General features: G+C 42.7%; 1 protein-coding gene across 1 annotated transcript; it reads right to left on the bottom strand.

Annotated features, from left to right (window-relative positions):
• Window positions 1-19,640: 19,640 nt before the first annotated feature.
• Window positions 19,641-23,264, bottom strand: LOC122483258 (protocadherin-8-like). The gene is given in 1 exon segment (XM_043580050.1): window positions 19,641-23,264. A coding segment is annotated over 1 exon segment (1,488 nt). The 5' UTR covers window positions 21,217-23,264; the 3' UTR covers window positions 19,641-19,728.
• Between the last annotated feature and the right edge of the window lie 2,261 nt (window positions 23,265-25,525).

The following is a 25,525-nucleotide window of genomic DNA, read 5'->3' as shown; positions in this document are numbered from 1 at the left end:
CCCAGATGAAAGCATGGAAGTAAAAGAAAGTTTGAAGAATACCAGAGGATAAATAAGAATGTCAAACTAGGGGCACCTGGGTGGCGCAGGTGGTTGAGCATCCAACTCTTGATTTCGGTTCAGGTCATGATCCCAGTGTTGTAGGATCGAGCCCTGCATCAGGCTTGAGCTGGGTGTGGAGCCTGCTTAAGATTCTCTCTCTCTCTCTCTCTCTCTCTCTCTCTCTCTCTCTTGCTCTCTCTCGCTCTCTCTCGCTCTCTCGCTCTCTCTCTGCCTCTGCCTCTGCCTCTCTCTCCCACTCACAAGTGGTCTCTCTCTCTCTCTCTCTCAAATTAAAAAAAATGAATGTCAAACTAAATAACTATTGACTACATAAAACAATAAGAATATTATCTAAGGAAGTGTAAAATATATGTAGACTTAAAATATATGACAATAGCACAAGAGGTAACAAGGCAAACTGTTCTCCATTCTTACATTTTCCAGGAAATGATAACAAGTATTCATTCAAAATAGATTCTGGTAAGTCTAGTGCATATATTGAAATCCCCGAGGCAAACACTAAAAGAACAGTAAAATAATTTATAACCAAAGGCAAATAAATAAAAAGAGGAAAATGGTATAGTAATAAATTAAAAACTTGATTAGTTCAAAAGAAGGCATGAAAGAGGAAAAATTAATGAAGGAAATCAATAGTAAAATAGTAGGACGTAAGCACACAAAATAGCAATTTCATCAATATACATGAGCTAAAAAATCTAAAACTAAAATTTTCAGACTAGATTTTTAGAAATCTATGCTGCTTATGACAGACGTACTTTTAATACATGAACACAAAAATAGTGAAATAAGAAAAGGAAAGCAGTTATGCCAGGCACATACTCACTGAAAGAAATCTGTGGGCTACACTAACATCAGACAAAGTAGACTTTTTAAGAAATAGCAGAATACTACTGTACTGCACACTTAACAATGGTTATAATGGTAGGAGCACCTGGGGGGCTCCGTCAGTTAAGTGTCCGACTTCGGCTCAGGTCATGATCTCATGGTTTGTGGGTTCAAGCCCCGCATCGGGCTCTGCGCTGACAGCTTAGAGCCTAGAGCCTGCTTCGGATTCTGTGTCTCCCTCTCTCTGCCCCTCCCCGACTCACACTCTGTGCCTCTCTCCAAAATAAATAAACGTTTAAAAAAAATTTCTTTTTGATGGTTACGATGGTAAATTTTGTGTTATGGGTTTTTTTCCCACAGTTCAAATTTGTAACAATTAAAAAAAGAGAGAAAGCAGCATTGCTAGAGATAAATCAGGATTTTATGATAAATGCATCAATCCACAAGGAAAATAAAGTAAACCTAAATTTGCATTTATATAGCATAGCCTCAAAATATATAATGCAAAAACTGAAAGAATTAACAGGGGAAATAGACAAAAGGACCCTTTTGGTAACAGATAAACAGAACTGAATTTCATAACTCTTGTCTCTCATAATGTTCTCCCCATGCGGCCTCTGGACCCAAAGCAGGGTAATTAATTTCAGGTATGCAGATCAATAGTGGCTTGGCTTGGCCTACAGATACCTTTTAGGGTATCTAGAAGAATGCACAGTGTGCACATGCATCAGATAACCAAAATCCTCTAAAAGGAGAAAAGTAAATATTAAAATGAATCACATCCAGCTTGCCAGGTAGAGCACAGACATACAAGCTTTCTTTTTTTTTATTGCTGGGTGTTTGGGGGTTTTTCATACCTGACCATTTGCAACACAACTAGCCACGATTCCAGAAGAGACCCTTAGGCACGGGGGGCATACTGCATTTAGTAATATTTATGTGAAAAACTGTGTTTAGTGGCTCAGAGTTTATGTGTAACTGTGTTCGGTGATACATGTGTGAAACACTTTGTTTAATGGTGCATGGTACATTTGCTACTGTGTTTATTGATATATGTCTGAAACACTACCAGATCCAAAAAGTGTGACTATCGGCTTTTTCAAAAAGGCAGAAAGGTGCAATGAAAAATATTTGAGCTTTCAAACCGAACATACATGGATTACAATCCCAATTTGACAATTTTATAACTTGTATCCTGGGGCAAATCTCTAAACTTCACTGAGTATGTTTCCTGTTCTAAAATGGATCTCCTTTCAGATGTTTTGGAGCATCAGAGAAAAGGACCAGAAAGCATCGAGCCTGAGCCTGCTGCACATACTGGCAGTCACCAAAGTCACCTCTGCTTGTGGAAGACCTCAAGGTTTCCAAGTCAAGTTCGTCCCACCCAAATTCGAGCACATCTGATCAATTCCTAATGCAAACTCTGCAGGCCTTCAGAACAAGGTCTTCTCCACAGAAACAAACTTATGCCTAAGCTTTTACAACACCAACAATGGGCTTCAAACGTACTGATATTCAGAAAGTGGCTTAACCATAGAAGATGTCATTTAAATTTTCCTTTATCCTTTGCTGAAGAAGCGGTAAAGCTTGACTGTTCCTTTTACCCAGAATTAAAAGAAAAGAAGGGTGATCTTAGCATTCTGCACGCTCATATTGCTTTTTTAAGATGTTTTATTTATTTGAGAGAGAGAGAGAGAGAGAGAGAGAGAGAGAGAGAGAACAAGCAGGGAAAAGCAGGACAGAGGATCCAAAGCGGGTTCTGCACTGACAGCAGAAAGCTCGATGCAGGGCTCAAACTCACAAACCGTGAGATCGTGACCTAAGCCAAAGTTGGACCTTAACGGACTGAGCCACCCAGGCACCCTTCATACTGCTTTTAAGATAAAATATAGATATAATAGTGTGCAAATTCTCTTTAAGTGAAATTTTAATTTATGTACCCCTTTTCTCTGACAAATCCTCTCATTATGTAACGAGCATTTCCTAAAAATCAGCTGGTATAAAACAAGATGCTCCGTAAGGCCCTGGATACGGGGCGGAAGGGAAGAGTTGCTGTGCTGTTGTTTTAGATTCGTTGCATAAAACCCAAGCTTTTGCTATTTCACCAGGTCTTAAATATAAAAAGAAAAAGGAGAGGGAAGTATGAGTAAAATACGATCATAGTATATATTTTCCATTTCCCAAATCACCTAGCCCAGGACCCTACAAAACTAAGAGTGAGAAATCACCTCAACCATAAGGGACAACCATCCCCACTCTCAGTGACAGTGGAAAATCCATCATCTTTCCAGGCTGCTGTGCACTCGGGTGTTTCAGAGAGAGCTCACCAAGCAAAGAGCAGATGCTACAGAAGAGATCACTTCTGGCAGACAACTGGGCCCCAACTGTCCCCAGGCTCAGCTGTCTCCTTCCCCTCAGGGCAGAGCAGATGCTTAGCAAGAAGGAAACCTCTGTGAAGTGGATTTCCAAGTTCAATTTGATGTGGACAAGCTTCAGGCCTGGTCAAACATGCGTTTTATGACCTTTTTCTCATAAAGTAATCTAAGTAACTAAAATTACTAACCCTCGGTCTATGAAACATTTTTTCATTAAAATTTCTTCCTTGGTTTGCTTTAGAAAGCACAGGTTCTAGCTAAGGTAACCGTTTAAAACAACAACAAAAACTCGTGGCACAAAACTGGGTTCTTTCCATTTTCAATGGTTAAATGTAGTCTATAAATGTGACTCTTTTAGTTGATAATCTTGAAGCTTTTTTGTGTGTGTGTGAGAGAGAGAGATGAGAGAGAGAGCATGAGCAGGGAAGGGGGGAGAGAGAGAGGAAGAGAGAGAGAATCCCAAGGAGACTCCATGCTATCAGTGGGGAGCCCATTGTGGGGCTCGAATTCACAAACTGAACCATGAGATGATGACCTGAGCTGAAATCAAGAGTCGGACGCTTAAGCGACTGAGCCACCCAGGTGCCCCTATTTGAAGCTTCTTTAAAATACAAACTTGGATATCTAGTTCATTTATCTTCCAAGTTTTATTTTGGTCGTTTTGAGGGAATGTGGGCAACTGGCTGCATAGTATTATCATTATGACAGTGTGGGATCCCAGAAAACAAAAAATAGTAGCCTTATGGGAAGAAGTCATATGAGGAGCAGAAAGGTAATACTTACATCTACTCCCTGTTCCAGTTTACTCCTAGTCTCCAGAAAAAAAAATTACATATATATATATATATATATACATACATATATATATATATATATATATATATACATACATATGTGTGTGTTTCCAATGTATATATACTGGAAACTATATATATGTATAATATATGTATATACACTGGAAACTACAGCTCCAAACTTTGTACTTGTTGCTTGATTTTTTTGACCACTTGTCTACAACACTGGTTTGGTCAAATCACAAAAGAAGTCAAACTTATATTTGACTTTCCTCACTCTCTTCTCATTGTTCCAACACCAGAAGAGTGTTAATGAGGAGAAACAAGTGGAAGCATTCACACGGCAAAGAAAGAGGGCTGGGGGAGAGGAAGAGATTCACATAATCCAGAAAACTGAAATACGTCCCACAATGAATGAATGAATGAATGAATGAATGAAAATTATAGATACATTGAGTTAGGTGAAGACTGGGGCACTAAGATATAAATACAGAGATAGAGATAGAGATGATAGATAAAGATAGAGATAGATAAAGGTAAAAAAGAAGGCCACACTATCATTGGAGACATTGTAAAGCTGCTCAGGTATATAATACACTCTCTTAACATAAGTTATTGTGCATTAAGCATTTTCAAAACAGATTTTCATGGTTTCTTCATCTATAGAAGGTTTTGTTACTTTCAAGGAACAGTATAAAAATAAGTCAGATGGCATTATCATAACCAGAGAGAGAAGGACAAAGGAATGCTAACTACCTTAGGTGCTTTATATTTTTAAAAGAGGTTTCTTTTACATTAGAAATCTAGTTGCTTGTGGATTAGAGAAGGGCAGAAGAGGTTACAAAAGGGTTAAAGTCACCTCGGAGAATCATTGAATTACAAGCATAACCCATGACCAGGCCACTAACTGTTTTCTAGTGTTTTATGTAAAACTCAAAATTGAATTTGCCAACAGACATGGAAAATTAAATTCCCCTGAGAAAGTTGCAAGAGCCTACATTTTGCTACAGGAGAAATAGAACATTAATGGAAGTTGCACAATATCTGTCTTTTTTAATCAAAATCTCAACAGGCCCCTGAACAGTAGCATGCCTCAAAGGAAGCACCACTGAGAGAGGAAGAAAAGCTCCCCTCCGTGCAAGACCCGCCATGTCTATTAGGAACATGCATGATGGATGAGGGGCGCTCAGCCAGAGAACAGATCACATCTTTGAGTGGCTGAACATGCATTTAGATTGTTCATATGCTCCTGGTGATTTGAGCAAAGGAACTACCAAATGGTTTTTTAAGTACTTTGATTTCTAGACCTGTAGACCCAATAAAAGAAGAACTAACAGGCTAAAAGAAAGGCAGTAAGGCAAGGCGTAACATGCACCAAACCCAGAAGAGGTGTTCTGGCACTGAAGGTTGGCCACAAACCATTCTGTGACTTGCATAAGTTAACCTTGATTTTCTTACATGTAGAAGAAAGATAATAATGCTACCTGCCTCGTAGGATTGCAGTGCCACTATACACATGAAGGGCTAGACTGACATTGGTTTTTAGTACACCATCATTCCTGATGCCAACATTTAATTAGGAAATGCTCTGGTGTGTCCAGTACAGGAATCAGGGTGGCATATTGCCCAGGGAGGGACCAGAAGGCTGTCCTCTCAGAGGCTTCAGAGAATTTTGTCCACTGTCTTTGTCAATTTATTATAATACAGGGGCCAGCCCTCAGTTAGGTCGACTCAGATCTCTGATTTTTCAGCACCATGAAAATAAACCTTTTCCTGAATAGCAAAATCACTTCAACCAACCTCATGGTACTGCTATGTAAAACCAAAATCCCTTTCTTCAGCAAATGGTGTTGGGGAAACTGGACAGCCACATGGAAAAGAATGAAACTGGACCACTCTCTTTCACCATACACAAAACTTAAACTCAAAATGGGTTAAAGACCTAAATGTAAAACCTGAAATCATAAAAATCCTTGAAGAGAGCACAGGTAGTAATCTCTCTCTCTCTCTCTCTCTCTCTCTCTCTGACACTGGCCATAGCGACATTTTTCTAGATATGTCTCTTGAGATAAGGGAAATAAAAGCAAAAATAAACTCTTGGTACTACATCAAAATAAAGTTTCTGCAGTGAAGGAAATAATAAATGAAACTAAAAGGCAACACAATGAACGGGAGAAGATATTTGCAAATGATACACAATAAAGAGTACCCAAAATATATAAAGAACCGATACAACTCAACACCAAAATCAAATAATCCAGCTAAATAATGGGCAGAAGATATGAACAGACATTTCTCCAAAGAAGACAAACAGATGACCATAGACCCAGAAAAAGATGCTCAACATCACTCATCATCAGGGAAATGCAAACCAAAACCACAATGATAGGGCGAACTGGGAGGTTCAGTCGGTTAAGCATCCAACTCTTGATTTCGGCACAGATCATAATCTTGTGGTTCATAGATTTAGCCCCAAGTCAGGCTCTGCACTGACAGTAGAGAGCCTGCTTGGGATTCTCTCTCTCCCTTTCTCTCTGCTTCTCCCCCACTTGCACTCTCTCTGTCTCTTGCTCTCTCAAAATAAATAAATAAACATTTAAAAAACCACAATGAGATATCACCTCTCACCTGTCAGACGGCTGAAATAAAAAATATGAGAAACAGCAAGTGTTGGCTAGGATGTAGAGAGAAAAGAACCCACATGCACTGTTGGTGGGAATGCAAACTGGTGCATCCGCTGTGGAAAACAGCATGGAGGTTTCTCAAAAAATTAACAACAGAGCTACCATACGATCCAATAATTCCACTGCTGTGTATTTACCCCCAAAATATGAAGACACTAATTCAAAAAGGTATAGGCACACCCCTATGTGGATTGCCTCATTACTTTCTGCAATAATTATTTGTGGAAGCCCCCCAAGTTCCCGTCAATAGATGAATGGATAAAGAAGATGTGAGATATATAGATATATATACATACACACAATGGAATATTATTCAGTCATAAAAAGAATAAAATCTTGCCATTTGCAACTACATGGATAGAGCTAGAGAGTATAATGCTAAGCAAAATAAGTCAGCCAGAGAAAGACAAATACCATATGATCTCTCACATGTATGTAGAATATAGAATATGTAGAATTAAAGAAACAAAATGAACGAGCAGAGCAAAAAAACAGAGAGAGAGACAAACCAAGAAACAGACCCTTAACTATAGAGAACAAACTGATGGTGACCACAGGAAGGATGGGTGGGAGGTGTGGGGGAAATCGGAGATGGGGATTAAGGAGTGTACTTATCTGGGTGCCTGGGTGGCTCAGATTGAGCATTTGACTCTTGATTTCAGCTCAGGTCATGATCTTTAAGTTCCATGAATTCGAGCCCTGCAATGGGCTCTACACTGACAGTAAGGAACCTGCTTGAGATTCTCTTTCTCTCCCTCTCTCTCTGGCTCTTGCTCTCACACCAAATAAATAAATAAATAAATAAACTTCAAAATAAAAATAAAGAGTATACTTATCATGCTTTAAAAAAATCCCAATTTGAGTCATTTCCAAAGAAAATTCTAATTTGCACAGGAACAGAATGCATGCTTCTATTATGTGCAGCCTATTTTCTCCCCGGAAATAAGACCTATATGCACAACCAAGTCATAGGCAGATAGAGGAAGGTTGCCTGTAGACAAGGACTCAGGTGAGTAGGTATTTGGCATATTTTAGGAGCCCATCTCTCTAAGGGCCCTCCAGTGTATTCTGGCCCCAGGGCTATCTGAGAGGTAAGCCTGGCTCCTGACATCGGGCTTGGCTTTATAGTCTATGTGGATGTTCCTTCTCCATTTTAGGGAGTCAGAGCACAGACACTGGTACAGGGAGTGCAAGTAGGAAGGTGGCAAGAGACAGAACTGAAAAGTGAGCATGCATTAGAGCCCATGCCTTTTATTAAAAACATCTACCAAAATATCTATGAATGTGAATGCCTTCTGGTCCTTAAGTGGGAGATGCTCTATTGGTTTTTCTGGCTGCAGGTTGGAAGGAAAAATACTTTTCAGGTTGTGTCCTTTCTGGAAGACTCTCTCCCATTATTTAGAAATGCCTCACTGTCAGTCATCTCCCCAGCTACAGTGACCTGAGCTAGAAGCTGATCATTTACCATTTGATTACTTCATGCCTCCTGTGGGGTATTACAACAGCAGCATGGGCTCATGGTAACATACCGGGAGCAGGGCAGGGGGTCTACAGGCACGATTAAATGGCATATTAGCATTCAGCAAAGCAGGTAAAAGTGGGATACCAAGTTTTTGTGGGTTTTCCCAAGGATTCTTGAAGTAAACAACCAGTGCGTTTATTATTACTGGGCTCCCAGTAATAGTTAAATTCCATTTAAATACCCCCACGTGACTCTCAAGCTCATACTGGCTTGAAATACAGCCATATGACAAAATGGCTGACTGATCAAACTTTACAAGAACTACTGTAAAAAAATGTTTCTACAGAATGGTTCTCTTTTCTAAATCAGAGGTTCATACCACGGTCAAAAAAAAAAAACCTGTAATCCCCAGGGGACTTTACTTTAATTATTATTGTTTGCCTATTTGAAAAGTTAGTTTAAAAAACAATGGCCAACCAAAAGAAATGGAAAAAAAAATACTAATCACACCAAACAAAAAGAAAAAAAAGACAAACATTTAGGAATACTTGGAATAACAAACTACTTAAACTTTAAACAAGGAAACGGAAAATGAGAAATGTCTCTGATGATAATAAGAATATTTAGTAAGTGATTTCTATGTACAAGCATTGCTCTAAGCATTCTACATGGACTATCTCATTTAGCTTTCACAAAATCCCTATGAAGTAGATGCTAATATCCCACCACACGTGAGGAAACCGAAAACAAAGAGTTTATGGTATGTCCTTTGAAAAAGAAGACATGATTTTCACTGTTACCTCAGGCCATGTTTTAAATGAACAGTTGTATTCAAGCACAGTGTACGATTACACATTCCGTGTTACTCCAGGTCGGAAGACATCACAACTTGTCAAATTGTGTACAAATCCTGTGTGACCAAGGCAGCATGGATTACTCTTTCAGAAAACCAGTGCCGTGGAAGCCTGTTCTATAATACAGTCAAGTCATTCCCTTAAAATGTGATGCCATGCTGTCAAGAGTTCAAGAAAGCTTGAGAAAATTCAGTTAGCCCGTAAAGTCAGTTTTAGCCCAATCTCCCAACACCCTGTTACAAAAGGGCTCCTCTGTACAACATCCAACAATAAGGATCAATGGGCATTAAATTAAGATGAGTAAGAGTCTGAAAGAGGGTGAGAGAGCAGGCAGCTGGCTGAGGTTTTTCCTTCGACCAAGACTGAATATTTCATCTTCCTCACGCAAGTGAAACGGCTGGCCCACACCTAATTAAACTGCACAAGCGATTGTGCTGTGCTACCTGTAAAGAATGACAGACAGATGGCCTCACCAGTAGTAAGCCACAGAAATCAATAGCTGACATTTACTCGATGAAATACAAATTGAGATTAGCTAGCTTCACTTTTTATTCAGAAAATTCATGTCTGTAATCAATGCCTGTGCATGGGTAGACTATGGAAATTGGTTTTAAATTGATTTGTTTCTTCCTTAGCTAATTACGGTGTACAAGCAAATGAACAATCAATTGCTAACTCTGCCTCTACTGTATACATTTCAATGAGCAAAACAAGTCTGTCAAAGATGGATATTATTATGGTCTTTTCAAAGAGAAGCTACTAAGCATTCCACATACACTGTAATACATCAGCTATTTAATGATAATTTAAAAGACTGTCTTATTTGTTGAACAAATATAAAACTTCCCCTGCTGTTATTAGTAAAGCTTATAGAAAGTTCTCAATTGATCAAGCACCTGCTTAGAAAAACAGAGCTTATCAGAGTATCTAGCACATAGAGAGTTCTCAGTCAATATTAGCTGTTAATGAGGTAGTGGGTGTTGCACAATGGAGAACAGTGGACTCAGAAAACCTGAGGTTTAAATCCTAAATCCATCACCCTTTGACGCAACAATTCTATTTCTGGTTAGAAGGCCTTATTTCTGTTGAAATAAGGGTTTCTGTCTACCCCCAAAAAACGTGTAATTTAATTCACTATTCACAAAAGCTAAAAACTTGGAATCACCCTAATGTTCATCAATGGTAGAATGGATAACTAAATTGTGGCAAGTTCACAAATGAAATACCACACGGCAGCGAGAAAGAACGAACTCCTAGAACACACAGCACGGATGTGTGTACGAAAGCTCATGGACATAAGGCTGAGTTGGGCACCGAAGAGGACATACTGCATGATTCTGTTTCTATGAAGTTCAAGAACAAGGAAAATTCACAGATGGTGAAAGAGTTTGAATAGTGGTTACTTTGAAAAGAGTCATTGCCTGGCAAGATGCACGAAGGAGCCTTCAGGGGAGCCGGAAATGTTCCATTGATCCGAGTAGTGGTCACATAAGTATGTGCATACATAATGTCATCCAGCTGTCAACCTAAAATTCATGCGCTTTAATGTTACATCACAATTCTTTCACTTACCGTATGACTTCAGACAAATTATCCTCTCTAAACCTCCATTTCCTCATCTCTGAAATGGGGATAATAATATCACTATTTCCCAGGATGGTTATGAGGTATAAGTACAATAATTCACATAGAGCACTTACCAAAGAGCTTTGTATGCAGTAAGTATTTGATTCATGTTTCCAATTACTGTCTGTCACTGAGAATGCCGTCATAAAAGTCAGGAAAACTGCTTGAGGAATCATAATTAAGGTAGAAGCGACCATTCCAAAACCACGTGAACCTGGTTTTAAGAAAAAACAAATCCATCTAATCCTACGTTTATAAACTTGAGTCAAAGTTTTAGGTTCTTGGCTTCTAGAAACAACGTTTCACACAGAATGCACTTCCATAACAAATCACTCTAATGAAGTTGAAGTATTATTCAACATAACCCAAAAGGTAAGTATTTTATTTGAAAGGCGTGTCTCAGGTAAAGCTAGGTATGTTCTCGTTAGCTGCAGTTTCTCTGGGGCCTAGACCCCCCCATTCTGGAAATCTGATACTTGGAATAGCACATTGCTTCTAAAGACCCTACTGGACTTGCAAACCAGTATAATGCAATGTATAACTAAATTGTTATACATTTCTACAGCAGTGATTTTCTATGGGAGGCCAGTGACAAGAGGAGTTTAGAGTACTTAGTAGCTTCTTGCCTGACCATAGCTAAAAAATGAATTACTGGTCTTAAAAACTGCTGCATTATTTATTGGGAGAGCTGAGGAGTATGAGTGGCTTGGTTTTATCACGAATATTGCTGCAAAATCCCTAAGGTTATAGGACTGGACATGAGGACTATAAACTTGAGGTGCTAGCTGGAATGGCACAGGAGCCTTCAGAAAATCCCCAGGCATACGGGAAACCTTGTACTATTGGGAATTCTTGTCTTTAGACATTTTTCAAATATTTTCTAATAAATAATATAATGTGTCAATCCATTTTGAAATATTGATATGAACCAATAAAAGACTGTCGCTGACCAGGGAAGTGTGAGCATGGAGAAAAGAGAACACGCAGTCTCCCGTATGTGTGCTAAGCAAGCATTGTGGGTCACTGGCTGTCTTCAACACCCCCAGCCCATGGAGGCGGTCCCCTGGCCTGCTTCTTCTTCCACATCAGTGCTGTTCGGTAGAATAGTGATGATGGAATGTTTTATAGCTGCTCTGCCCCATACTGTAGCCACTAGCCATGTGTGGTATTCAGCAGCTGAAATGTGGGTAATGTGACCAAGGAACTGAATTTTTCATTGCATGGAGTTTTCATTCATTTAAATTTAATCAGCCGCATGTGGCTAGTGGTTATTGTATTGGGAATACAGTTCATGCCCATCGGATCTTGACGGACCCAGAATCTTCCACTTGGGGAGACATTAGTGTGCTGTCCTTGCAGACTCAATCCTTCCCACAGTCTGAGCCAATCTTAAAGAAAAGAAGACACAATCCAGCTGTTTCCATCCCATCACCCAGCTTGGCTGCCCCTCCAATCTGGTCAGTCACTCATGAGGCCCAGCTGCTCAGGTAGCCTGCATGTCACTGCATTTTGGGTCCAATCCTTCCTTCTGCCCCCCCGTCTCCTGTCCCAGTCCTGCTGGGAATAGTAACCCAGGTGGCTGAGGCCTGAAGACTCTCTCTACTCCTCCCACTGCTGCTCCCTGCAGCTCCACCTCTGAGTGAGCTGCTGTGATGAATGGGTTGAATGCCCAGGAGCACGACATGACCAGCCACCTGCATTTGATTTTCACACACTATCAGAATCTGCCACTGTTCTGCCCATTAAGCACTCAGCAACCACCTCTGATTCAGGCTAGAGAAATTATTCGGGTTCCCCACCCCAGTGCTGCCTGAACTTTCTCCTTCACCCCAATGCTGCTTCTTCTTTCTCCCCATCGGGTCTGTGGTTACGACTGGGGTCCAGATTCTTAATCCAGCCTAAAGTCATTCCAAGTTAAACTGTGTTCCCAGTAGAATTGCAAATACCCAAACATCAACGTACAGCTAGACTGAAGGTTTCATTTAAATCCACAAATGATCTTAGAATATAAAATACACGTTCACTTATTATATCTGGGTCTTATATCTAAGACTTTTTGGCAAAATATCCTGGATTATATAAAAAGCATCACGTGCTCTGACATCGACTGTTCACATAATTTAGGGCAATGTCTATCAAAAGTAGGAGGCTCGTGTCTGCAACTTGGCTTATAAATACTTGACAGAAACATAAATGTGTATATTCCCAAAATATAACTGTCTATATGAGTTGCAGCATTTCAGGGTGAAGTGGCGATTTCTGAAGTATGTGAAGGTGATCCATCCACTGAAGGGTGATTTAATTCATCATTCTGTCTGAGGATAGGGGGAGGCGACAGGGCTGGCCTGCAGGTTTGAACTCTGCCATACACACTTTGCAACCCTTCACTTTGGGATTCACAGGCTCGAAAATAACCTGTTTTGAGTTCTGAGTAGACTGGTTAGAAATTCATATTTCTCAGCTGGGGAATGTGAGGGTAAAAATACTTGAAGAAAGTGCAATCCCGTGGCTATTTTCATGAGGTGATGAAAGTCCTGCTGCTTTGAGATTCCTCGATGAATCTTTCAGGATCCCTAAATGTTTTTTATTCCGAATGATCGGAAGCAACTTGGAAATAAAATGGAGTCGTGTGAAATATTTAAAAAGTCAGAATGCTATTTGGCAATATGCTTCAAAATGCAAACAATATTCAGTTGTTCAGGGACTAGTTTTTTAGTTGTTTATGTATTTATTTTTCTTCCTTTGGATCTTCTGTCAATGACTTGTACCTCCACCTGCTGGTACACTGATGAAATGAAATGGAAATAAAATTCAAGCAGCTAAATTAAATAGTTTGCTGGAATTTCTAATATAGCTTTGGTGGGAGGAATGGTAAAAATTACAATCTAAACTGAAGTGTCTCAATAGGTGTTGGTGAGGATGTGGAGGAAGGGGAATCCTCTTGCACTGTCGGTGGGAATGCAAACTGGTGCAGCCACTCTGGAAAACAGTATGGAGGTTCCTCAGAAAGTTAAAAATAGAACTAACCTATGATCCAGCAATTGCACTACTAGGTATTTACCCAAAGGGTACAAAAATACTGATATGAAGGGATACATGCACCCTGATGTTTATAGCAGCACTATCAACAATAGCCAAATTATGGAAAGAGCCCAAATGTCCATCTACTGATGAATGGATAAAGAATATGTGGCATATACATACATATGCACACACACACACACACACACACACACACACACAATGAATGGAATATTACTCAGCCATCAAAAAGAAAACTATAGCCATTTGCAATGACATGGATGAAGCTAGAGTGTATTATGCTAAGTGAAATACGTCAAAGAAAGACAAATATTTGATTTCACTCATATGTGGAATTTAAGAAACAAAACAGATGAACCTAGGAAGAATAAAAGTAAGAGAGAGGCAAATCATAAAGCACACTCTCAACCATAGAGAACAAACTGGGGGTTGCTGGAGGGAGTTGGGGGTGAGATGGGTTAAATGGGTGATGCGTGTTTAGGAGGGCACTTGTGGGGCTCCTCGGGTGGCTCACTGCTTGAGTATCCGGCTTCAGCTCAGGTCTTGATCTCATGGCTTGTGAGTTCTATCCCCACATGGGGCTCTCTGCTGTCAGCACAGAGCCTGATTCGGACCCTTTCTCCTGCTTGCTCTCTCTCTCTCTGCCCCTCCCCAGCTCACTCTCTCTATCTCTCAAAAATAAACATTAAAAAAAAAGGAGGGCACCTGTAATGTGGTGTTGTATGTAAATGATGAATCACTAAATCCTACACATGAAACTAATATTATACTGCATGTTAACTAACCAGAATTTAAATAAAAACTTGTAGGAAAATAAATAAATATATAAAGTTAATTTCTGAAGAATATCAGTGTATTTATTAATCCATTTATTCTCTGCATTAACTATTAAGAATGAGATGAAAAATTAATAAAAATAACTTCACTAAATGTCTTAACCCAAGCTATCAACATCTAATTCAATTATCTTGCCATCACCCATGTGTCACCCTTTCAATAATCCCACTAAACGTTTTACAAGAAAATGCAGCAGAGAGCTGGAGTATAAACCAAGCCATAAATCAGAACATCTCACTTAAAGCCAAAGACAGAAACATCCCAAGGAATGTAAATCAGTCCTAAATCTTTAGAAGACCCATAAAGTAAGTATTTAAAAACCCACTGAAAATACACTACAGCAGAACATTAAAAGCATGAACTCTGGAGCCAGACTCCCAGAATGGAAAACCCACCTCTGCCCTTACAGCTGGGTGGTTTTGATCAAAATACTCTAACAACTCTACACCTCAGTTTCCCCCTATGTAAAATGAGCTTAAGTGAGGGTACCTGCTTAAAAGCATTATTATGAGGATTAAGTGGGTTAATAATTATGGAGCACCTAGCACAGTTCTTGGCACATAGTAAGTGTTGTGTAACTGTTTAATAAATAAGTAAATAAAACATTGCTGTTGAGTATAAGAAGAAATGTGGGGGGTGCCTGGGTGGCTCAGTCGGTTGAGCATCCGACTTCAGCTCAGGTCACGATCTTGCGGTCCGTGAGTTTGAGCCCCGCGTCAGGCTCCGGGCTGATGGCCCAGAGCCTGGAGCCTGCTTCCGATTCTGTGTCTCCCTCTCTCTCTCTGCCCCTCCCCCATTCATGCTCTGTCTCTCTCTGTCTCAAAAATAAATAAACGTTAAAAAAAATTAAAAAAAAAAAAAGAAATGTGGTTGTTATTACCAAGTGACTAGACCCTCCCACACTGAATGCATTGCTTCAATCACCTTATGGTTGGCCACAGCAGCACCTGGAGCTACCAAGGGACTCAGAGAGCCTGCCTACTACTAGGAGGAGAGAACTGTGTTATGGAAAGAATAAGCTGGTAATTCTCTAAACAAAGAATAAACACTAGGAGCTCCAGGAATTTGATCTTTGTTTGAAAAGGACGATTTAACATTAAATGATCCGAAAAGATAAACTTGCTATAAAACCTTCAAGCTTTGAGATGACACTAAAATATTCTAGAAAGGAAAGCAACACAATGGAACTTCTAAAAAAACACCAGCAGTTTTACCCCAGTCTAAAATGCAATATGATCATAAGAAATGGTCATACAGTTGCAACGTATAAGCAAGTTAGACTATACCTTTCATTCATTCATTCATTCATTCACTCATTCATTTTTTAAGTACATATTTGAGGTTTGATGATTCAACATGGAATACAGAACAAATAATAAACAAATACATAAAGTAATGTCAGGCAGTGATAAATGGCATGAAGGAAAATAAAGCAGGGTGGAGAGTGACAGCCAGGGGAGACAGCTTGAGGTATGGAAAATCTCTTTGAGAAAATAGACATTTGATCACAGGCATAAATGAAGGAAGGATGCAAACAATATGGATATCTTGAGAAAGAGCATACCAAGCAGAAGGAATCACAAGACCCTGAGGTCTGAGATGAAATATGTTTGGTTTGTTCAAGAACGAATCAAGAGAGCCAATATAATGACCCAAATTATCAAGCAGAAGAGTAATAAATCATTTGGAAGAAGCAACCAGGGGCAAGATAATACAAGACTTTATGGGCCACGTGTGGCTTATTTACAAATATGGCCCCAAAATTCTTTAATAACTTTTCAGTGTAGAGATGAGGGGCTCTTCCCTTTCCCTTTGAATCTGGGTGGGTTTAAGACTGCTTGGACCGGTAGAACATAAATGACAATGTCATTTCAGAGACTGAGTTATAAAAGAGGATGTGACTTCTATCTTATTTGGAGGAACATTCATGCTTGCCTATGGCTGCCATGGTGTCAGAAAATCGAACCACATGTAAAGGGCACATGTAGCCCCTCTTCCCATGCCCAAGTAAGCAATCTTAGACCCTGAATAATCCTAATCCACATGCCAGACACGTGCCTAAACCTTGAGATGTCCAAAATGATCCACTGAATCCATGAGCATAATAAAATTGTTGTTTCGAACTGCTACATTTTGAGTTACATTTTGTTACACAACAGTAGTAATTGGGATGCCATGATAAGAATTTTTGGCTTTCATTTTAAGTGAGAAATCTTTGGAGAGTTCAATTATGTGATATGATTTGGAAAACAGACTGCAGGAGGGCAAGCATGGAAACACAGTCCAGTTTGGATCTATCCAGGCAAGAGATGATCGTGCCTGGGGAGGATAGCAGCAAAGAAGGTGGTGAGAAGAGCCCAGATTGGGAATATATTTTTGAAGTAAATCTAATCAGATTTGCTGATGGACTGGAAATTGAGTGGGAGAAGACACAAATCAAGAATGACACAAGGACTTTGGCCAGGGCAAGAAATTAAGTGAACAGAGTTGTCATTTACTGAGGCACACACGTTAGAGAAAGAACAAATTTGTAGAACAGAAATCAAGACTTCAGTTTTGAACATGTAGCATGTCTACCAGTTCCCCAAATGGAGACATTGAGTAAGCAACTGGGAATATTAGTTTGGAGCTCTGAAGAGAGGCCGGTTCTATGGTTCTGTATTCAACTCTAAGGGTCTCATTTTAGGAAAGATATTTACACACCAGAGAACATTCAGAAGGGGGCCAGGATGTAGATGCGTCTAGAAGTCATCTTGTTTAAAAAAAAATGTTGAAGGAACCAAACATAGGGCAAAAATATCCATAACGTGAAGAAATATACAAATCAGGAGGACATACCATTAGGACGCATCTTTGAGAGTAAGGTATCTGCTTTGAAGGACTAAAAGATCTAGTGCTCACTTCCACGGAAACTAACACCAAGTCCATAATCAACTTTCCCCCATAGAACTAGACACCATTAGAGAGATTTTGACCTAAAACGAAATTCCCAGATATGACAGCAGCTAGACTGAATAGCATGATGTTGTGTGGGTGCAAGATTCTACAAACAAAGCATGGCCGAAGAAAACCACAAAGTCATATGTTCCCAGCAAATGGCATCCCGACCTATAAAAAAAAATTTACCTATTCATATGCTATCCACTTCTGAAATCCCCATGTATGGGAAGTTCTCCTTAGTGCTGTGGTACAAAATTATTTTAGTATTACTAACCAAAATATTCTGATTTTTTGTGTTTTAATAGTTTGCATTAATAGAGGCCACTTAGATAGGATGATTAAGAGGAAGAAATCTATAGCTGGAATCCTGGGCTGAGACCTTACTTCCAACACTGGGGCAAGTCCCTACCCTACTGGATTTATTACGGGGAATAAATAAGTCAGTTAGCGTAAAGTATTCAAAATACATAGAATCAGCTAAATAAGAAGCGTTCAGAAAAAAAAATTGTTAGCTCTGTTCAGTAGCACTCGGCATACCCCCTCTATGACTGCACAGTCCGGACCACTTGTCTGTTTTTAATTCATTCAGGCATCCAGAATTATCAGGGCTTTGTGAGGAAGAGCTTCAAAGTCACAGGTTTGAACTTACCCTCTCGCTTTGCAATCACTGGAAAAGACGCTTTCTTGAAGCCCGCTCTATACTGATGTCAGAACTGCTGTCATTCGATTCACTGTCTCCTCTTCCGCTATTTTTCTCACTAAATTCATCTGGATTTGAATGTGTACTGGGAGTGAAAAGGACAGATTCACTCTGTTATCCATAAACATGTACAAAACGTCAAACACGTCGCTTAGACAGAGCCGTACGTACTCTGAAATTACCTTAAACTCGCAGCCGATTTACCCTCTCCACACAGGGATGGGGAATGGAAAGGACCTGAGCCTGAACCCTATTTAAAAAGAGGGGTGAGAGCAGCAGTTAATTTTTCACGCTCAGATATCAAAGCTTCCAGACAGGGCACAATATCCCTTCTCTGGAGTGCTTCAGAAAGATAGCATTTAAACCCTGAGGGACAAAGATGTTCCAACTGGACCCAGAAGGAAGTTACCAGGGGCAAAAACAGCACAAAGAGACGTGGGCCTCCTCGAAACATGACCACCATGCTTCCTTCTGCCTTCATCTGTGAAGAAATTTTCCTCTCAAATAAAAAATAAAAAGTCCGGAAAACTCAGTCCTTTGAAGTCCCAGACCAGATAAGGCTCTGAATTTTCCTAACGTCTGGGCAGGAAAATCGACTAACAGTTCATGAGGGGCCCTAAAACTGCTCGGGTGCTTTACCAGGGCCCACAGGATCCCGCTTCTCTTTCGAAGGGAGGAGCACAAGAACACCCCACTGCCCCCAGACTGGGAAATCTCCGCAGCCTCGCCCTCCTGGGCCTCTGCGTAAACGGAAAGGGCCAGTGTCTCCCCGAAGAACCTCAACTCAAAGCCCCCAGAGTCAGCCCCCGATGCTCTGCGACTTGGACCAGCCTGGCCACTCCTCGCGTGGTACCTGCTCAAGCTATGCCCACAAAGCTTCTTCTTCCGCGTCCTGGCCTCGCCTTGGCTGGAACAAGTCTCGATGGCAATGGCCGCCAGCAGAAGGCCACAGCCGCTAGCCAAAACACCTGCCAAGACAACCAGGAAGCCAGGCTGTCGCCCTGCTCTCTGCGCTGTGCGACTCCAGGGGCGTCCCTACCCTCCCTCTTTTGGCGGCGGCGGCGGCGAAGGCGGCACCAGCATCACTTCTCCGCCAGGTGGCGCCAAATCCGCGGGCACTAGGAGCAAAGTGGTGGTGCGCGATAAAGGCCCACTGGCCTCGGTCCCGCACGATGACGACAGCCGTCAGCTGGTTGGTGGGCTGTGGGGACAAGCGGCGCTGAAAAGACAGCTCACCCGTGAACGGGTGCGGCGCTAGCGCCGCGGGGTCGCCGCCGCTACGGTGGAAATTAGCTCTGTGTTGGGGCCTTCGTCTGCATTTGGGTCACCAGATAGCCCAGCCGCGCGCCCTGAAGCAGAGGCAGCTGGGCTGAGCCATTGAAGAGTGGCAGTGTGACCAGCCGTTCTGGCAGTGTGACCAGTGAGTGCCCGTTCTGGTCCTCCACATGCAGGCACACCACGGCCCAGCCCCAGAGCTGCATAGAGCCGCCGTCGAGAGCTTCCAGCCCCAGCTGCAGCTCAGCCAGTTAGTTGCGATCAGAGCACCGTTGTGTACACAGCTTCCCAGTAATAGGGTCCACAGAGATGTAGGGGGACACGGCGTCCTGGGCGCGACCCTCTTCGGCCTCCAGCAGTCGGCAGGTGACCTGGCCTTCGCGGCCCAAGTAGGCGCCAGGAGGGTTGTCCTCCCTCACTGACACGTCTTAGACCGGTCGCGTGAAGAGTGGCGCTTTGTCGTTCTCGTCGCTCACGCGCACCGTGTAGGGCCGCACGGTGCGTAGAGGGGGCGCGCCTCTGTCCTCGGCCACCAGCGTCAGGTTGTACTCAGCGATGCGCTCGCGGTCCAGGGACGCCGCGGTCACCACCAGGTAGCTGCCCGCGTAGGCCGGCTGCAGCCGGAAATGCTCGTGCCGGTAGAGGGCGCAGCGCACCTGCCCATTGGCGCCCGAGTCTCTGTCCGAGGTGCTGACCAGCGCCACCAGGCTCTCGCGCGCCACCCCCTCTGGCACCAGCGAGATGGCGCCGGCCTCTGGCGTTCCAGGTCCGGTCGGCGAGGTCGCGTCCGCACCCCCGAGAGCGGCGGCGGCGGCGGCGGCGGCGGCGAAGGGAGAGGCGGCAGGCGCGCCCGGGGCGGCCAGCGGGGTGATGGTGATGTCCGGAGCGTTGTCATTGACGTCGCGGATGCGCACGATGACTTTGCAGGTGGAGGCCCGAGGCCCGGGACCGCGGTCCTGGGCCCGCATGTCTAGCTCATAGGTGTCCTGGCGCTCGTAGTCCACGGGTCCTGCCAGGGTGAGGCGGCCCGAGCGCGGGTCCAGGCGGAAGAGGCGGCGCACCTCGGGCGGGGTGCGGGCACCGAAGGCAAACACCACGTCGCCGTTGGGGCCCTCGTCGGGGTCGGCTGCGTCCAGGTCCAGCAGCAGGGAGCCCACGGGCGCGTCCTCCGCCAGCTCCACCTCGGCCACGGCACCCTGCGGGAAGGCCGGGCTGTGGTCGTTGGCGTCCAGCACTCGCACGCTGAGGGCGGCAGTGGCGGAGCGCGGCGGGCGGCCGCCGTCCTGGGCCACTAGCTCCAGGCTGTAGGCGGCCTGGCTCTCGCGGTCCAGCTCCTGCAGCAGCACCAGGTCCGCGCACTGGGCGCCGTCCGCGCGCGTCTGCAGCTCCACGCGGAAGGGGCTGTGAGGCTCGGCCAGGCGCACGCTCTGCAGCCCGTTGGCTCCCACATCCTCGTCCACCGGCACCTCCAGCCGGATGCGCGTGCCCACAGCCGCGCCCTCGGACACCTCCACGGGGATCTGGGCCCGGGGAAAGCGCGGCGCGTGATCGTTGATGTCCCTCACCTCCACCTCCACGTGTATCAGCCGGAACTGCTCCTGCGAGAAGCTGACCACGTCGAAGGCCAGCACGCACTGTGGTGCCTGGCCGCACAGCCGCTCGCGGTCCAGGCCCGCGTCCCCGACGGTCAGCTGACCGTCGCCCTCGCGCACTCGGAGCAGCGAGCTGTTGAACTTCATGAAACAGAACTGGCTTGGCACTTCGAGCTGGGAATTAAACAAGCCATGGTCAGACAGACCACCGATGTCGGTACCGTGGGCCCCTTTTCCTCATAGGTGCGGAAAGTTGACAGTTGCAGTGCAAAACCCAGACTCCAGCTGCAGCCACAGAACCAGCAAGGATTCCAGTTAGGCCCAGCATTAAGTGTCAGCGGGAAATCTGAGCTTCCAATGAGACGTCATTGTCCCTTAAAGAGAAAAAAGCCAATCAGAAGTTCCCGCTGAGACTTCCAGTCCCACAAGCCCTCTCCTGCAGGCAGTCAGGAGACACTTGCCCTCCTAAATACATCTGATCGCTAAACCCTCTCTGCTGTGTCATCACTTTTCTGTGCTCCAGGCCTAAGCTTGCCTCTTCTGAACCTTACTGGGGAGGTTACATAGAGAAGGATGTGCAAACAAGCATCCATCCTTCTGGGCCAGTCTGTAGAGTCCCCGGGCCTTAGGTCACGTGGTTCCCTAAAAGAGCTGGCAGAAGGGCCTGGAAAACTGAACTGTGGCCAGGGAAGTGCAGGGGATCAAGAGTCCTACAGACGTTTGCACTGTAAGAATGCACACACTTGCTTTTCCAGTGTGAGTGATTTCCACTTTGATGGCAGGAGCAGGGAATCTGCAGCCTCTGTATCCCTTCTAAACACATTTACATATTCCTCAGACGGAGACACAATTACTCTTCTCTACCATTTTTAAACCAACGCCTGTATGCATCTTTTGCCACTCACAGTTATCCATCTACGTGGGGTTATCAATTCCTGTATTGAAAGATTCTGGGGGAACAGCTTCTCCAGGGTCAGGCAACGTCTAATCAGGGAAGAACTGTTTTCCGAAGTAATCGTTTCTAAATAGCTTTTCTGTAGCAAAGAAACCATTAATGATGAGATTTCAGCCCCTTCATCTCCTTTTATGTCAGTAATTACTTATATGTGAGGAATCAGTGTCAGTCAGGGAGGTTTGTCAGCCACAAACCACTGTAAGGGATAGTTAAGGGTAGGAAAAAGATTTAGGGAAATAGATCGCAGTCAGTCTTGTTAGAAAATTGCTAGAGACCAATTATTTCTAAAAAGCCCTTGGCTGAAGAAAACCATGGGTGGCCTGATAGGCTGAAGGCTAAAGAAACATTAAACCATCTGTCTAAAGCACAGTAAATAGTCTTGTGTTGGGTTCTCTTTATGTGTGAAATGTTCTAAATGCCAAACGGTCCACATGTTAATGATGACATTCTTCCTCATGCCATGGAGTCATCATCAGTGCAGTGTTCTTTAACCAGTCATCTTGAATAAAATCAGGGAACAGACTGAGTTATTAATATGCCCCGGCTATTCTTGGCTCCTACATGATCTGTAATGTTATTGTTTCCTGCAGGGACATGTCAGTAAATGACTATTTTTTTTTTCTTTCACTCTCAGGAGAAGGTTGCGTCTATTTTAGTGCTAGGATTTATGAATCCAGTTCTGAAACTGAGCCACCTTTGATGAGATAATTAATTTGCAGGAATTTTAATTTAGTGGAACATTTGGCAATGACTCTAATTATAAGTACCGATAACCCGATGTCGGAGAAGTTTGCAGTAGGAAGCATGAATTGATTTGGGTTGGGTGCTCTGAGATCCTAAAAAGAGAAAGTACTTCATCTTGTTTACTGTAGAGTTTTAATTTTGCCTGATGAGGCATCAGTCTGAGGAAGGGAGTGACTCTACTATAGTTTAGCTGGACCAGATTCTTGTTAAGCCAGTATCCTCATGGGCATAGAATCAGTTAGCTTTCTTTCCTGGCAGTGAGTATCCTGAAGAAGGGCCTGGTTATTCAGCCTCTGGGTCTCAAGGAAAACAAGAGAATCTGACCCTCCATCCAGCTTCTTAATTCCTACATTCCCCTTAACTGAAGCTTGAAACCTGATTGAGCTGATGCCGTTTAAAAGGCACATGCTTCCATACACATTAGCCAGGAGAGGGACCCATTTAACCACAGTCTGAGTCTCATTTCTTCCTCTTCTCCCTCATCTCCAGCAATCTCTGCCAGGCTTGGCCTCTGCCAGTCTTCAGCATTATTGTCGCCATTCATGATGAGCGAAAACTGCTCAGCATACCGAAAATGAATAGTCATGACTCTATCCACAGAACATCAAAAGATCCGGATAAAATATGAAAAAGGCAAGCAATCAAACACATTACCTCCACAATGCTAAGCATCTGGATACTTATGTTTGGAAACATCCAGCTATCATGTTTAAATGCTCGATTGCATTTTCCCCCGCGTTTCCTCCAGCTGTTTGGCAACAAGTAGACCATCTATGATAAGGAATATGCTATATTGTTAGTGATTCATTATTAACATTAGCATTGTTTTCCTAGTAAACAACCACCTTATTAAAACGCTGCTTTATGAATGAAGGACAGCTGGAGTTTCAGGAAAGAGACATTTTCTGAGGCGAAAATCAGTTCTGTGCCAGTAGAATGACAAGCCACATAATATAGAAACTGTATGATCTGTCCCCCCCCCCCCCCCCCAGGGATGTGTCATCAGGAAGCTGTGTTTACAGCCCTGAGCTGCGGGTGCTCTCATGTTCCATTCTGTTGGCTCTGTTAGATAAAAGTCTGTCTCAATATTAAAAGCATTGTGGCAGAAATTTGGTTTATGTTGCTTGTTTTCCCATTTGCCAGCATATTGCCAAACCGTAAGTCCATAAAATGTAGCTCTGATCTCTGTCGGAGTCAAACATGAAGCAAAACAAACAATGGGAGCAGAGGACTACCACCACCCCGGGATGACCAAAATGTGGATAAAGCAGCAATTTGGTTCTCTTGCTCAGTTTGGTTTTAAAGGGGGTGTCGTGGCAGGATTTTGGTAAACTCCCTACAGTTTACTTTTGTTTCTAAAACAAAAGCACCAGATATATAAGCATCTGCCACCCCCCCCCCACCAAAATGCCAGGAAACCAGATCTAGAAAATAGCATTGCGTTCTAATCATTTCAAGGGAATATTTTGTTTTGCTGAGCACATAACACCAGAGTGTCCCTTTACACAAAAGCACACTGTACATAAACAAATTTTCATCATAATCATGGGGAAAAATCGGTCTCTTAATTCAGAATAGTGTCTGTGCCTTTGCATATTTCCTCTTTCCTATTATGTGAAACTAATGACATATGTTGGAGGGCGCGGGAATGAGCTATAGGAAAGTCCCTAATGTGCAGATTTCACTAGACCATGGTGTCCATGCATCAGAATAAGCATCAACTTTCACAGGACCTTGAACTAATACTTTCCTGGCCCAGAAACCGTTTTTGTGCCATTTAGAACAAATCACTCTACATAGTATACTGAGACCCATTTTCATTTCTCAACTGAACAAACATCTTATAGGCGAATGAGCAAAATATTATCGCATGCAACGTTGCTGTCTTCAAGGGGTTAAGTTCCAGAAATTGAAGCTATGAAGACTGTTTGAAAGAAAACAAATTTACTTAACAGCTGGATGTTTTTTCTTTTTAAAAATCATACCTTGAAAAAACTAAAGTTAATCTTTAGGAGTATGAGCCCCCAAAACAGAGAAATTGTTTTAAGTCATCACATAAGAAGTACCATTATCTCATTCCTATTACTCCATTGTGTAATCAATGTGTTAGTATGTCTTCACTGTGTAGTCATTTATAAGAAAACTTATCAGCAAATTGCTGGCCCTTTTTGTGAAATGATTTCAGGGAAAATAATTCAGCCCTAAAGTCAGCCAAAATACTGTCTACAAGCATCGCATAGAAACAAATGATGTTTTATCAACTCTTTAAGTGCTTTAACCTAGAGAAAATCAGAGAGAACGATGATAGAGTATCAATACTAATCACAAATTCCCATGTACGTAAAACAAGGATTTAAATGATACAATCTTCTCTTAGAAAAAGTTTCCCATAGGATCATTATGTTAATAAACATATCGTCAAAACTATATAATCTTAAAATACCACATAAGACTAGTTTTTAAATTGCTGATTTTATTATTCTAGCTGCATGAAGGACAGTAAATCAATGCATAATTAAAAATACCTTACCTTTTTGTTTCAGGAATGTCTCAAACCCCAAGTGAGCCAACGAAATTGACTTTGGTGCTTGACTTCAGTCATTGGCTCAAGGATCATAGTTTGTATTCTCGTCACCCTGTAGAGAGAAAACCTGCCCCCCACCCAGAGATTGTAGCAAAGCAAGAAGAGAATAAAAGAATAAAGATCGAGAAGAAACTTTTTATCTGTGCCTTATTTTATCTTCCTCTCTCTCCCTC

This window comes from Prionailurus bengalensis, chromosome A1 (assembly GCF_016509475.1).
Source record: "Prionailurus bengalensis isolate Pbe53 chromosome A1, Fcat_Pben_1.1_paternal_pri, whole genome shotgun sequence".
NCBI classification, from domain to species: Eukaryota; Metazoa; Chordata; class Mammalia; order Carnivora; family Felidae; genus Prionailurus; species Prionailurus bengalensis.
The sequence above is the reverse complement of the archived record's forward strand: the minus strand, read 5'-3'. Positions and strand labels throughout refer to the sequence as shown.